At 41.8% G+C, this 14,592-nt stretch overlaps 1 protein-coding gene across 3 annotated transcripts in view; it reads left to right on the plus strand.

Annotated features, from left to right (window-relative positions):
• Window positions 1-11,713: 11,713 nt before the first annotated feature.
• acsf3 (acyl-CoA synthetase family member 3) overlaps window positions 11,714-14,592 on the plus strand; it is a 204,578-nt gene continuing 201,699 nt past the window's right edge. Inside the window, exons 1-2 of one of the 3 annotated variants that reach the window (XM_060911945.1) lie at window positions 11,714-11,883; window positions 12,425-13,178. In XM_060911945.1, the coding sequence (XP_060767928.1) occupies window positions 12,465-13,178 (714 nt within the window). In that variant the 5' untranslated portion in view covers window positions 11,714-11,883; window positions 12,425-12,464. The remainder of the gene's footprint in view (window positions 11,884-12,424; window positions 13,179-14,592) is intronic. The other 2 variants (XM_060911944.1, XM_060911946.1) reach the window with 2 other exon arrangements.

Here is a 14,592-nt window from a genome sequence, read left to right on the forward strand (position 1 = left end):
CAGCAAGAAGGTCCTGGGTTCGAGCCCTGGGGCTGGCGAGGGCCTTTCTGTGTGGAGTTTGCATGTTCTCCCCGTGTCTGCGTGGGTTTCCTCCGGGTGCTCCGGTTTCCCCCACAGTCCAAAGACATGCAGGTTAACTAGGTTAACTGATGACTCTAAATTGACCATAGGTGTGAATGTGAGTGTGAATGGTTGTCTGTATCTATGTGTCAGCCCTGTGATGACCTGGCGACTTGTCCAGGGTGTACCCCGCCTTTCGCCCGTAGTCAGCTGGGATAGGCTCCAGCTTGCCTGCGACCCTGTAGAACAGGATAAAGTGGCTAGAGATAATGAGATGAGATATTTATATGAACTGTATTCTAATCTTTGGATTGACTTTTTTCTTCTTCAAGAAACATCTACAGTATACTATATTATTTAGACATATATTTTAATGTTTAAAGTGTTTGAAGTGCTATAGAAAAAAACCTTAGGACACATTTGAACACAAGGATTCAAAAGAAAGGGCAATTGAGATAGATTGACATCTAACATTCATAAATAAAGATCTCTTTCTCTTTTTTCTCTCTATCTGGGTCTGTCCCTTCATGGTGGCTCAGTGTCTTTTCTGCATCATGGCTGAGCCACTCTCCCTGAACACCGAGACAGCATATGGTGCTGTCTATCTATGAATACACCACCAGAACAGCGTGACAGTCTCACAGAGAGAGAGAGAGAGAGAGAGAGAGAGAGAGAGCATATGTGATAAGTAAGAGTAAGAGATGAGAGAGTGCAGGAAAAGCATGACAGACAGATGCCAAGCTGAGAATAGAGAGGAAGGGAGTATGAACAGGAAGGATGAAGAGCTACAGGGAACAGGGAAGAAAGAGAACCGATTTCAGACAGGAAGTGTGACTTCGAAGATTTACTCATACCCATGTCACATAACCAGGTCCTAAAACACATCATCACTGGCATCATTGTCCTGTGAGCATGAACTCCATCAAGCGTGTGCATATCCAAAATTAAATCAGAACTACTGTAGAACGGGACAACTGGATTGAATAAAAGAATGGAAGCGCACCATCTGGAAGCCACTGTGTCATGTTGTGAAGTCTAAAAGCCTGAAGTGTTCCACAAAATTAATGAACAAATAACCAAATAAACAAAAGAAAATGAGGCCCAGCTTTTATGCAGTGACCTGCTAGCAGTGGGTCTGATTAGGAAGGGAAGGTCTTGATTGTCTCTCTGCTCACTCATTTCCGCAGCCTTCGGAGAGCGCTGAAAGGGAACAGAGTGGATCAATAACTCATTAGAGAGAGAGAGAGAGAGAGAGAGAGAGAGAGAGGACATCAGAAGAGCCAGTGTGTGCCGAGAACTCAGTCTGCTGAGACAGAAGACATAGACCAGCGCAACGCTGGAAGATAAAGAAAGTTACCCTCACATTCACAAACTCCTGATCTCAAAACATGATCTGACAGGAATTGCAATGAGCTTTAAAGCAATTTTGTTGAACTGAACAGAAAAGACATGATACAAGACCTTTAAATCGCTTCCTAGTCCTGACCTTTATATACTAAATGGAAGTCTAAGACAGCTGGACATAAATATATCTTGTTTTTTCCAGCCTTTTCCAAGTACCATCATCCTCCTCATCATCATCAGCCTCATATTCATCATCCTCAATATCATCATCATCAACCTCATCATCATCATCATCATCATCATCATCATCATCATCATCCTCATCTTCATTATCCTCCTCCTCCTCCTCATCATCATCATCATCATCATCATCATCATCATCTTCATTATAATCATCATCAGCAGCAGCAGCAGCCTCAACATCATCATCATCATCATCATCTTCATCCTCCTCCTCCTCCTCCTCCTCCTCCTCCTCCTCCTCATCATCATCATCATCATCATCATCATCATCATCATTCACATCCTCATCTTCATCATCATTATCATCATCATCTTCATCCTCCTCCTCCTCCTGCTCCTCCTCATCATCATCATCATCATCCTCATCTTCATTATCATCATCATCATCATCATCATTCACATCCTCATCTTCATCATCATTATCATCATCATCATCATCTTCATTATAATCATCATTATCATCATCAGCATCATCAGCATCTTCATTATCCTGATGATGATGATGATGATGATGATGATGATGATGATGATTATAATTATCCTCATCAGCCTCATCATCATCCTCATCAGCCTCATCATCATCTTCATCTTCATTATCCTCATCAGCCTCAACATCAACATCATCATCATCACCATCCTCAATATCATCATAATCATCATCAGCAGCAGCCTCATCATCATCATCCTCAATATCATCATTATCATCATCATCAGCCTCCTCCTCATCATCATCTTCATCATACTCATCAGCATCATCATCCTCATCTTCATTATCCTCCTCATCATCATCATCATCAGCAGCAGCAGCCTCAACATCATCATCATCATTATCCTCATCATCATCAGCAGCCCCATCATCAGCAGCAGCAGCCTCATCATCATCATCATCCTCATTATCATCCTCAATATCATGATCATCCTCATCATTTTCATCATCATCATCATTATCCTCATCATCATCATCATCATCATCAGCCTCATCATCATCTTCATCATCTTCATCTTCATTATCCTCATCAGCCTCAACATCAACATCATCATCATCACCATCCTCAATATCATCATAATCATCATTATCCTCATCATCATCATCACCATCATTATCCTCCTCATCATCACCATCCTCAATATCATCATTATCATCATCCTCATCCTCAATATCATCATCAGCATCCTAATCCTCATCATCATCATCATCATCATCGTCATCATCGTCATCAACATCATCATTCACATCCTCCTCGTCTTCATCATACTCATCATTATCATCATCAGCCTCATCATCAACCTCATCATTATTATCATCAGCATCATCCTCATCTTCATTATCCTCATCATCATCCTCATCTTTATTATAATCATCATCTTCATCTTCATCATCATCATCATCATCATCATCATCATCATCATCATCATCCTCAATATCATTATCATCAGCAGCATCCTAATCCTCATTATCATCATCATCATCATCATCATCATCATCATCATCTTCATCGTCATCATCGTCATCAACATCATCATTCACATCCTCCTCGTCTTCATCATACTCATCATTATCATCATCAGCCTCATCATCATCATCAACCTCATCATTATTATCATCAGCATCATCCTCATCTTCATTATCCTCATCATCATCTTCATCTTCATCATGATCAGCCTCATCATCAGCATCATCAGCAGAAGCAGCAGCTTCATCATCTTCATCAGCAGCAGCATCCTCATCTTCATCATACTCATCATCATCATCAGCCTCAACATCATCATCATCATCATCATCATCATTATCCTTATCAGCCTCATCATCATCATCATCATCATCAGCCCCATCATCATCAACCTCATCATTATCATCATCAGCATCAGCATCATCTTCATTATCCTCATCCTCATCTTTATTATAATAATCATCAGCAGCAGCAGCAGCCTCAACATCATCATAATTATCCTCATCCTCATCATCATCATCAGCAGCATCAGCATCCTAATCCTCATTATCATCATCATCATTCACATCATCATCATACTCATCATCATCAGCCTCATCATCATCATCAACCTCATCATTATCATCATCATCCTCATCTTCATTATAATCATCATCTTCTTCATCATCCTCTTCATTATCCTCCTCCTCATCATCATCAGCCTCATCATCATCATCATCATCATCAACCTCATCAGCCTCATCTTCATTATCCTCCTCCTCCTCCTCCTCATCATCATCATCATCATCAGCCTCAACATCATCATCGTCATTATCCTCATCAGCCTCATCAGCAGCAGCAGCAGCCTCATCCTCCTCATCCTCATTATCATCCTAAATATCCTCATCATCCTCATCATCTTCATCATCATCATTATCCTCATCAGCCTCATCATCTCATCTCATCTCATTATCTCTAGCCGCTTTATCCTTCTACAGGGTCGCAGGCAAGCTGGAGCCTATCCCAGCTGACTACGGGCGAAAGGCGGGGTACACCCTGGACAAGTCGCCAGGTCATCACAGGGCTCAGCCTCATCATGATCATCATTATCCTCATCAGCCTCATCATCATCATCATTAATGGTTGATGACTTAAAGATGGTATGTTAGACCACAGCATGGTACATGTGTTTCTGAATGAGTTGGATGTTTATGAGTCAGCACCTAGCACTCAAATTTTATGTTATATGATTGGCAAAGTTACCACAGCAATCCTGTCAGGAAATCCCTGTTAGCCAGCTTGCAACCATTAGCAGGGAAAATAATAAAGAAGAATCAGTATGACAGATTCTCCTGTCAGAGTAGCTTGTGTTAGCTAGATACTATTATCCATATGTAAATATTTATAAATAAAATGTTTGGGGGTTTTTTGCGGTCCAAATCCTGTGCTCTGATTGGCTGGCGAGCGGGTCCGTATCCTACGGTACGGACCCCAGTTATGGACCCCGGTTATGGACCTCTGGCAACTCACCTGTTCACAACAACAAACATAGTAGCATTTTTTGTCAACATTTATCTTTTTTTAATAAGATTTATTTATAAGATTATCAAAAATCTTATAAATTTTTGCCTGCATTTCTCAGGAAAATAGCATTAATTTTACAGCATGGATAGCGATAACGACAGTGTTCACAGCAAAAGCGAGTTTTACTACCCTGAGGAAAAAGAAATAAAAGAAAACATTTCAGGAGAAAGCTAAAAACCTGTAACTTGCTGTAACTTAATGACTCCTATTTGTATAAATAGGGGACTACATAGGTGGCAAAATGTAGTTTTTTTTCCTGACATGGAAGTGCACTTGTATACTGAGGAAAAAGCGATTTGCATTACAGCCGTGAATGAGGATTCAAAATGGCGGCTCAACTTGGTTTTCCCTTTTGGGCGCTCTCGTTTTCTGTTAGAATTTGGTAAAGAAAAAAATAAATATATTATTTACCAGCTTAAGGTCGGTACATATGGTGAAATATCGTGACCTCGGCCTTGAATACTGGCCTTGGCCCAGAAGGCCTCGCTCAGTACTCTCAAGACCTCGGTCACAGTATTTCACCATATGTACTGACCTTAAGCTGGTAAATAACATATATAAATCTTACAAATCTTGAAAGTTAAGTCATGCTAGCTAGCAACCTGTTAGCCTGCTTGCTAGCTAACATTAGTAATGAAAATTAAATAAAAAAAAAGATCATACAGGATGGATTGCTATTAGTGGCACTATGAATACTTTCTCTCAGAAATCCTGTTAGAATAGCTGTGTTACCTCACTATAGCTAGTATTAGCAGTATAGATAGTAATATTCATAAAGAAAAAAGAAAAAAGCACAACTTTATTCATCACACACTTGTGAAATTCCTCTCTGCATTTAACCCATCTGAAGCAGTGAACACATACATGCACACACACGTGAGCAATGAGCACACACACATACCCAGAGCAGCAGGCAGCCATGCTAATAGCACCCGGGGAGCAGTCGGGAGTTAGGTGCCTCGCTCAAGGGCACCTCAGCCCAAGGCCGTCCCATATTAACCTAACCTGCATGTCTTTGGACTGTGGGGGAAACCGGAGCACCCGGAGGAAACCCACGCAGACACGGGGAGAACATGCAAACTCCACACAGAAAGGCCCTCGCCGGCCACTGGGCTCGAACCCAGAACCTTCTTGCTGTGAGGCAACCGTGCTAACCACTACATCGCCGTGCCGCCGAAGTCTTATAATCTATAATCTTATAAATCCAGAGAATTATCTCATGCCAGCTTAATCACATTAGCCAGCTAGCTGTAGTGAAGATCACAAAAATGTGTAAATATGACTTAAAAACTCTCTCAGAAATCACGTCAGATTAGCTTGTGTTAGCTAGCTAGGTAGTGCTAATAGTATATACAGTATAATTAACAATAAAAGTTAGCTCATGCCAGTGCTAACTAATAAACTCTGTAACTAGAAGAGCACACGGTAGAGTGCATACCTTCGCAAAGCCACATATTATCAATATAAAAATCAAATCACTTGGACCTAGGATAATACTAAAGCTGTACACCAAATTTCATCCAAATCCATTCACTACTTTTTGAGTTATGTTGGGAACAGTAAGGGAAAGTTGACAAATATCAGATAAAACAAGTGAATTCTTCATTTCATCCCAACAGACGTACAGAGATCAAACTAGGAAAGCTAGACAGGTGAGGGAACTCTATAAGCTATGAAACTGGACACAGAACTGCAGTTTTAAATCTTAAAAGACTGAGCAAAGGCAAGAGAATAAATACACAGACTGGAGTAGCAACCAAGAAAAAACCGCGTGAAGCAGGATGCAAACAAGTTGTCTTTAGGACACATCACCATTCTGAGACTTTCCTTCTCTCCACTCAATCAGCACTACTCAACTAATCACTCCCCATGATTAACACATCATGTCGCATTCCCTGATCGAATAAATCCTGCTTGGCTGTGTTTGGAAATCCTGTGAGATTTTCGAATCACACCTGCTAAGCATGATTCATCACTGATTCGAGACCAGACTGCATCAGCTGAACACCAGAATGGAGTTGCATATGTGGCTCACACACGGTAGTCCCAGCAGGCACGGGGTCTGTGCATTGATACCCTCCACATGGCTGCCTGTCTGTGGCACCACCGTCTGGGCAATTTCCTGCTTAACTGCCCTGGTTAGAGGGCTAATTTCTGACCCTGCCAGGGATTTGCTGGCATAGTTAGCTAACCCATGGCTGGAAACAGGGAACCATGCTTTCAAGAGAAAACTTACATTTTAAAACTTTTTATTATTATTTTTTAAATACGAACTAAAGATGTAACACTATTTGCTACTATCTGTATCAGTTTGGCGCTCCAAATATTCATATCTATATACTGACTTAAACTGAAAGAGGGTGTGGTCTAAAACAGGCCTACTGGAAAAAGTACCACAAAGAGCGTAGTTTTATTGAAGTCCTGAACTTCTACAATTCATTAACTTCAGCTACATCACTTGAGTTAATAATAAGGCTCTACCAAATGCCAGGGCAGCACTGTGGTGTAGTGGTTAGCACTGTTGCCTCACAGCAAGAAGGTTCTGGGTTCGAGCCCAGTGGCTGACGGCGGCCTTTCTGTGTAGAGTTTGGATGTTCTCCCCGTGTCTGCGTGGGTTTCCTTCAGGTGCTCCGGTTTCCCCCATAGTCCAAAGACATGCAGGTTAGGCTAACTGGCTACTCTAAATTGAGTGCACAGAAAGGAACAGACCACCCTACTGCTGCAAGTCAACCAAACCAACCCTACTGCCAAGTCAACCAAACATGCTTTGTCTCAACTGACGATAATGATGACCAAATGCTATGTGGACCTTTCTGTTCATTCAGAAAGTTTCCATTCATTATCCGTAACCGCTTATCCTGTGCAGGGTCACAGGCAAGTGGGAGCCTATCCCAGCTGACTATGGGTGAGAGGCGGGGTACACACTGGACAAGTCGCCAGATCATCGCAGGGCTGACACATAGAGACAAACAACCATTCATACTCACATTCACACCTACGGTCAATTCAGAGCCACCAATTAGCCTAACCTGCATGTCTTTGGACTGCGGGGGAAACTGGAGCACCCGGAGGAAACCCATGCAGACACAGGAAGAACATGCAAACTCCACTCAGAAAGACCCCTGTCGGCTATTGGGCTCAAACCCAGGACCTTCTCGCTGTGAGGCAACAGTGCTAACCACTACACCACCGTGCTGCCATTCAGAAATATGTATTCATATTCATCTCTAATATGAACTAAAGGTTTGTAACAGTTTGAGTCCCAAGGTAAAAAAAAAAAGTGTAAGTGAAAGTGTAAGCCATAACCAAGTGTACAAGTAAGGCAGAATTCAATGTACACATCCAGCTTGGCAGTTGAGGGTTAAGATTTATTCACGTGTAGTCCTGTGGGCTGAACTCACAACCTTCTGGGAACAATTAAAGAACTGTCAGTATTCAGTCACCACTGCCACTATGGAATGTAGAAACACCAACATTTGTTCTCCATAAAGAAAAGGACACTAAAATCAAGTGCCTGTACAGCCGCAGACACAGACACTAACCTAATCTCTATTAACCCAATGACACTTAAAGACATCAGAGCACAATGTACTAAAGAAGTCCATTTTCTAGGAATAAATATGTGAAGTTGTATTAGGAAGCAAAGAGGTAGATTTTCTCACAACAGCATCAATATGTGACACAGATTCCTTTATACATGCCAATACATTCACATCCTTTCATAATGACCGTAATAATTCTTTCCCCATGCCACCTCAAAGAAAGCCCTGTCACAGAGGGCAAAGGCAGGGTCTCCTCCATCTTGCAAGGTTCACAGGTCCAGCATCGCTAGCATATGCTACTGAATAGCTAGCGTCTGGAGCCTGCTCTGGTTTTCTAGCAGCAGTGTGTTTCCTCATGCCGTGCCTTGCTGATCGCTTATCCCCCGCCACCACACATATGCTTGGGACACAGAGCAGTTGGACATGGCCGTAGGCTAAAGTGGGTCAGCCTACCACAGATGGAGCCAAACCCCAGTGGGTCATCATCAGCTGAACACAAAAATAACACCACCGAGCTGCTGCTTTTTTGAAATTTGACAGAATGCATCTGCTCTCCTTTGCAAAAAGATATAAATACAATATGTTAAAAAAATTCCGATCTGAATCATGGAGCACAAAGCAAAGTGTTACAAGGCTCCTAAATGAAACAGATGTCTGTATCTCTTAAATAATGCCCATGATGTGCCTTTGTCAGATGCTATTCCCGGTACTGATGTAGCTGCTCCACTTAGAGATAAACCAACCATGTAATTCACTTGAGGGCTATGCTTTATTCAGAAGTTCTCCGCCATGTCGGTCCCTCCTGTGGTTTTAGCACTTTGGCAACATTTAGAGAACATGACAGGATTATCCATAGAAAAAAGACACATATCCCTTCCGAGTGGTGAGAGCTGTGTAATTATCTCAGAAGCAGTGCTGTTTGGAAAGGTAGGAAGCTTTTGGGATTATCCTGGAAGGGAAAACATGCATCCCAAACATTTTAATTAGCACCAATGTGATACAGAAAACAATACATTCAGTCCATGGAAGTCTTGGAAGTCGAAAGAGTAAAGAAGGCCAGAGTATATATGATCCCAGTAGAGGATATCTCCACAATTGTGATGGCCTTGTCTTCTGTACCCAGTCATTTCATCAAAGAAATATTGAAACATGATTGTGAATCCTCTGCAGTCTGTTAGCTCCTATCAGATTTCAGTCCAAAATCTGACATGGACCTTTAAGGCTACAACATCTCTACAGATAACGATCCTTCAGTAGACTCAATTCGGTCCGGATATATCATCGTCTCCTTTTCATTCAGCTTGTGCATCAGTATGCATGGCACGAGTCTGACGTGTGCTTCCTACGCTGCTGCATTTCTTGGAAAGAAATCAAGTTTGCAGCTGCAGCACCAAATAATTCATAGCCCCCCTCCCCCTGCACCTGGGAGGAGCTACAGGTAGTTGATGAAGTGGCAGTGCCAAGCATCCCAACTGGTGAACACAATGCGCAGCTGGCGGGAGTCATCTCGGCCAGATGCCACCACCACCGTGCCATGTGTTCTGAGCAGGGCAAAGAAGGGTGTTGGGGGGGGGAGGCAGGGATGATGAGCGTGCCAAGACATTCTGATCTGGTGCCAACCCAACACGTTCTGGCACACTGTTCGATTTCTGAGCCATGCTAGCACGGTGGTATTTAAAAAGAGGTGTCTCCGATCACTCTCTTTGTCTCAGTGGTGTTCCTATAGTCCTGTGCCAAACTACCGGAAAGTTGGTGTTCATTGTTTTACCTCCTGAAAGATAGTCCAGGCTTAGAACTTCAGCATGGCCAATACCGATCGGTCGGTGATACTATAGCATGGCTGGACAGCTTCCCACAGCAGTCGCGATCCTTTTTGGTTATTGTATTCCCTTTTTCCGCGAGGCTTGTGCCAAGAACATGGCTGAAGCCCATGAGTGCAAGTGCTAACCATGTCACTTGGAGACTTGGTCACCTTCCAAATAGTCCTCAGGAAAAACAAGAATCACATATTATACGCTGGATAGCACGCCATTAGTATCATACTCGCAATTAAACGTACAGCAGAAACGTTTTCTAGTGGGCATTCTCTCTTCTTTGTGTGAGAACAGACCGCTCAGTGACGATGCTACTCCTCAAACTGGAGGGGAGATACTGAGACAAAGCTTCCAGTTTGCAGGAACATGCCATCCTCGTTTGCGACGGAGGGGTTTAGGGAAGGGAAAACTTTTTGAACGAGTGCCATCTCTGCACAGTCCTTATCAGAGGCCCGCGACTGCCAGCTGGTGGCTGAGTGTGCCCGTGCTGTGAGCCGCTGCCAAAAGCAGGAGGCTCGCACCGAGGCTGGCTAACAACAGCCTGTTGGCACAACACATGTTTAGGTGCCAATCCACCAATTTAACTGTGCCGTATGGCCACCTACATATGTCTATTCTTGCCTTATTTGTTTTTCAAGTATGTTGCCTTGAATAAAACAAAGATAACCCGCAGAAATGTGTTAGTATACAGATTAGTTTTTATTAAATTGTTTTGGGTTCATGTTCCTGGCTATACCATGTCTCCAATCTTCTCCTCTCATGCCTGTTTATTTAGTTAGTTATTGGCTTAGGGGAAGGACTGAAGGTTAAAATGCATCATGATATGTCATGAATGACAACATCTATATAAATAACACATTGTTATCTCTAACCACAATAATAAATAGTTCTACATTATACACAATAATATTTTAGTACAGTCACTTTACCAATTCTTCCATGCAGTATTAGAAAAAGAACACAAAACATGGCTATTCAGTGGTCTTGCACATTTTTTTTACACTTGGTAAATACTGTACTTCTTAAAAAGAAATATAAACACGCACATACTCAAGGACACAAAAACCATGTATAGACCTGTCATTTATGTCAAAATCTGGCCTTGACAGAGTTACTTAGGCCGAGGTCTTTTATGCAGTTGATGCACGACGTCTTCTTTTCAACTAAATAGAGCCTTTAATAATCTCTCAACAAAACAAACCACCTGCCAAAAGCATGCCAGTGGGTGCAGTGGCGAAGTGACAATTACTCCTTGGTGTAAATGAGTGTGCGAAAGTTTGTGCATCTCATTCGGGTTTATTCCTGCCAGTGTTCTCTGGACAGGCTGTATGAATGATATTAGCTGATTATCTGTAAAGACTCGATACATTTAATAGTTTTGTGTACTTGCTGCATATGCTAATCAATTAGATATGAAAAATGAATCTTCTGATAGATAGATAGATAGATAGATAGATAGATAGATAGATAGATAGATAGATAGAGTTTAGTTCCTGCCATAAATAATTATTAAAAACACAACCATGACTACTGACACATTAGTAGTCTGATATCACTCTCTGATTTTGCTCTCAGGAGCTGTTCAAAATGTCTGTAGCTTTGTTGATGTGCGCATGCGCAGAAGTTTTTGCTTAAATACTGTACATATACCCTATTGTGAAACCATTTGTATTTAAGTTAGGACGTTTACGGTACATGCAAACGGCCCACACTGAAATTTCAATCATTAAAAAATCCATTCCAACAACAACAACAAAAAATTACAGGTAAACAGCGGTTAATGTATTTCCGTATCCAAAGGTTCCTCCTGGTCTTGGTTTCCATCCGGAACATTAAAGCGCCGTACTCGGTCATCATGTGTTTTTGGTAAGCGCGGGTTATTATTAGTTTTTCTAAGTACTCGAGTCTCAGCGAATTCTTCGCATTCATTTTGTAAAGCTAACGTAAAGTTAAATACTAAAGCTTAATATTTATTGTTTTGAAAGATGAAAGATTAACGAATTCTCAGCAATACGGAGTTTATATCGCCTGTGTTACTTTTATAAAGTTCGTGTGTAATTTGTTTCCTCTGCTTTGGTTCCTCATCCATTTTTTTTGAGGGGGAGGGGATTAGACATTATGTGCAACTTTTATAAATTATGCATATTTATACAGAAGATATAAATAATAAAATACGTTATTTAAAAAAAAAATAAAACGAGGACTGTAGATGACAAGCTGCTAATAATTTGTTATAATTTACCTAGATAATATACAACAGATTATCTTTTGTCATTTATTGAGTTCCTTCATATGTTAAATACTGTTACATTTTAATATAAAGTAAAAGTATTGCTCAAATTGTGCTTAATGTTAATACAGTGTTGTTTTTCTCTGCTTATCTTCTTTGATTAATACTGTGATCAAGGATGGTTCTCATATTGGGACTGTAATAAGGACCTTCCATCATGTTGTGTGTTTCTACGGTAGCTATACGGAGACCCTTTCAGAACTGTTTACGACATGGTTTACACTACAAACCCAGTAGATGTTCACTTAAATGGCTCCTGGGAAACACAGTCCAAAGAGCTTTGGCGTCCTCTGGACCTGGAACGTCCAGATCACGAGAAAGAGTCATCCCTGTTTTCACCAAAGCCTTGGCTTACAAAGACAAAGTGGCCATTATAGATGAGAGCAGGAACCACAGCTATAGCTGTCTTTACCATAGCAGCAGAGGATTAGCAGCACAGATATGCCAAGCATTACCCTGCCACTCAGGAGATCTACAGGGCAAGCGCATTTCCGTTCTGTGTGCCAATGATGCGTCCTATACAGTGGCTCAGTGGGCAACGTGGATGTGTGGTGGCACGGCTGTGCCGCTCTACCGAAAGCACCCAGCGTCTGAGCTTGAGTATGTCATCTCAGACTCTCAGAGCTCACTGTTGCTTGCTGGTGAACCTTACACTGTCATGCTGGAGCCTTTAGCACAGAAACTGGGGCTGCCGTGCCTGCATCTCCCTCCCACTGCCAGCCTGGACACACTGCAGACAGCAGAGGCACTCTGCCAGTCTGAGGAGGCAATTTCAGATTGGGCAGAGAGGCCAGCCATGATTATTTACACCAGCGGAACGACAGGAAGACCAAAAGGAGTTCTGCACACACACAGCAGCCTACAAGCAATGGTAAGGGGTTAGTATATTTATATTGATATACTAACCCCATTTCCAAAAAAGTTGGGATAGTTTTCCAAAATGCATTAAAAGCAAAAATCTGTCATTTTGTTAATTCATGTGAATCAAGTACAAAGAAAAGATTTTTAATAGTTTTACTGACCAACCTCATTGTGTTTTGTAAATGTAAATTAAGTTAGAATTTGATCCCTGCAACACACTCAAAAAAAAGTTGTGACAGGCAAAATAAAACTGAAAAGTTTATAGGATATTCAAGTAACTCCATTTTGGAAGATTCCACAATAAAAAGGTTAATTGGGAGCATGATTGGGTATAAAAGGAGGATCCACCAAAGGTTCAGTCGTTGCAAGTAAGGATGAGTCATGGCTCACTCCTTTGTGCCAAAATTTGTGAGAGAATTGTTTGGCAATTCAAAAAGAAAATTTCTCAAGGCAAGATTTTAGGTCTTCAATCTACAGTGCATAATAGTGTTAAAAGATTCACGGAATTCAGAGACATCTCAGTGCGTAAAGGGCAAGGTTGGAAACCACTGTTAAATGTGCATGACCTTTGAGTCCTCAGGTGGCACTGCCTGAGAAACTGTCATGCTAACGTGACAAATATATCCACGTGGGCTCAGGAGTACTTCGGAAACCCGTCGTCACTCAACACAGTCCGTTGCTGCATCCAGAAATGCAACCTGAAACTGTATTACTCAAGGAGGAGTCCATTCATCAATTCTATGCAGAAACAATGCCAGTTTCTCTGGGCCTGAACTCATCTCCAGATGGACCGAAAGACAGTGGAAACATGTGCTGTGGTCAGATGAGTCACATTTCAGTTTGTTTTCGGGAAAACCAGACGTCAAGTTCTCAGTGCCAAAGGTGAACACGACCATCCAGTTTGTCATCAGAGAAAGGTGGAAAAGCCAGCATCTGTGACGGTATGGGGTGCATCAGTGCCCACGGCATGGGTGAGTCGCATGTGTGTGAAGGTACCATTGATATATTGGGGCATATATTGGAATTTTAGAGAGACATATTCATCAAGGCAACGTCTCTTCCCAGGAAGTCCATGCTTATTTCAGCAGGATAGTGCCAGGTCTCATTCTGCAGGGGCTACAACAGCATGGCTTTGTAGTCACAGAGTGCGTGTGTGTGACTGGCCTGCTGCCAGTTCAGATCTGTCTCCTATTGAGAATGTATGGTGCATCATTAAGAGGAAAATCAGACGACAGCAACCACGGACTGCTGAGCAGCTGAAGTCTTGTATCAAGCAAAAATGGACAAAAATTCCAATTGTAAAACTGCAATAATTAGTATCCTCAGACCCCGTACGATTAAAAAGGGTTAGTAAAGGAATGGCGAGGTAATACAATGGTAATAATGCCTCTGTTCCAACTTTTTTTTTAAAGTGTGTTTTCAGG

This window comes from Neoarius graeffei, chromosome 27 (genome assembly GCF_027579695.1).
Source record: "Neoarius graeffei isolate fNeoGra1 chromosome 27, fNeoGra1.pri, whole genome shotgun sequence".
Classification (NCBI taxonomy): Eukaryota; Metazoa; Chordata; class Actinopteri; order Siluriformes; family Ariidae; genus Neoarius; species Neoarius graeffei.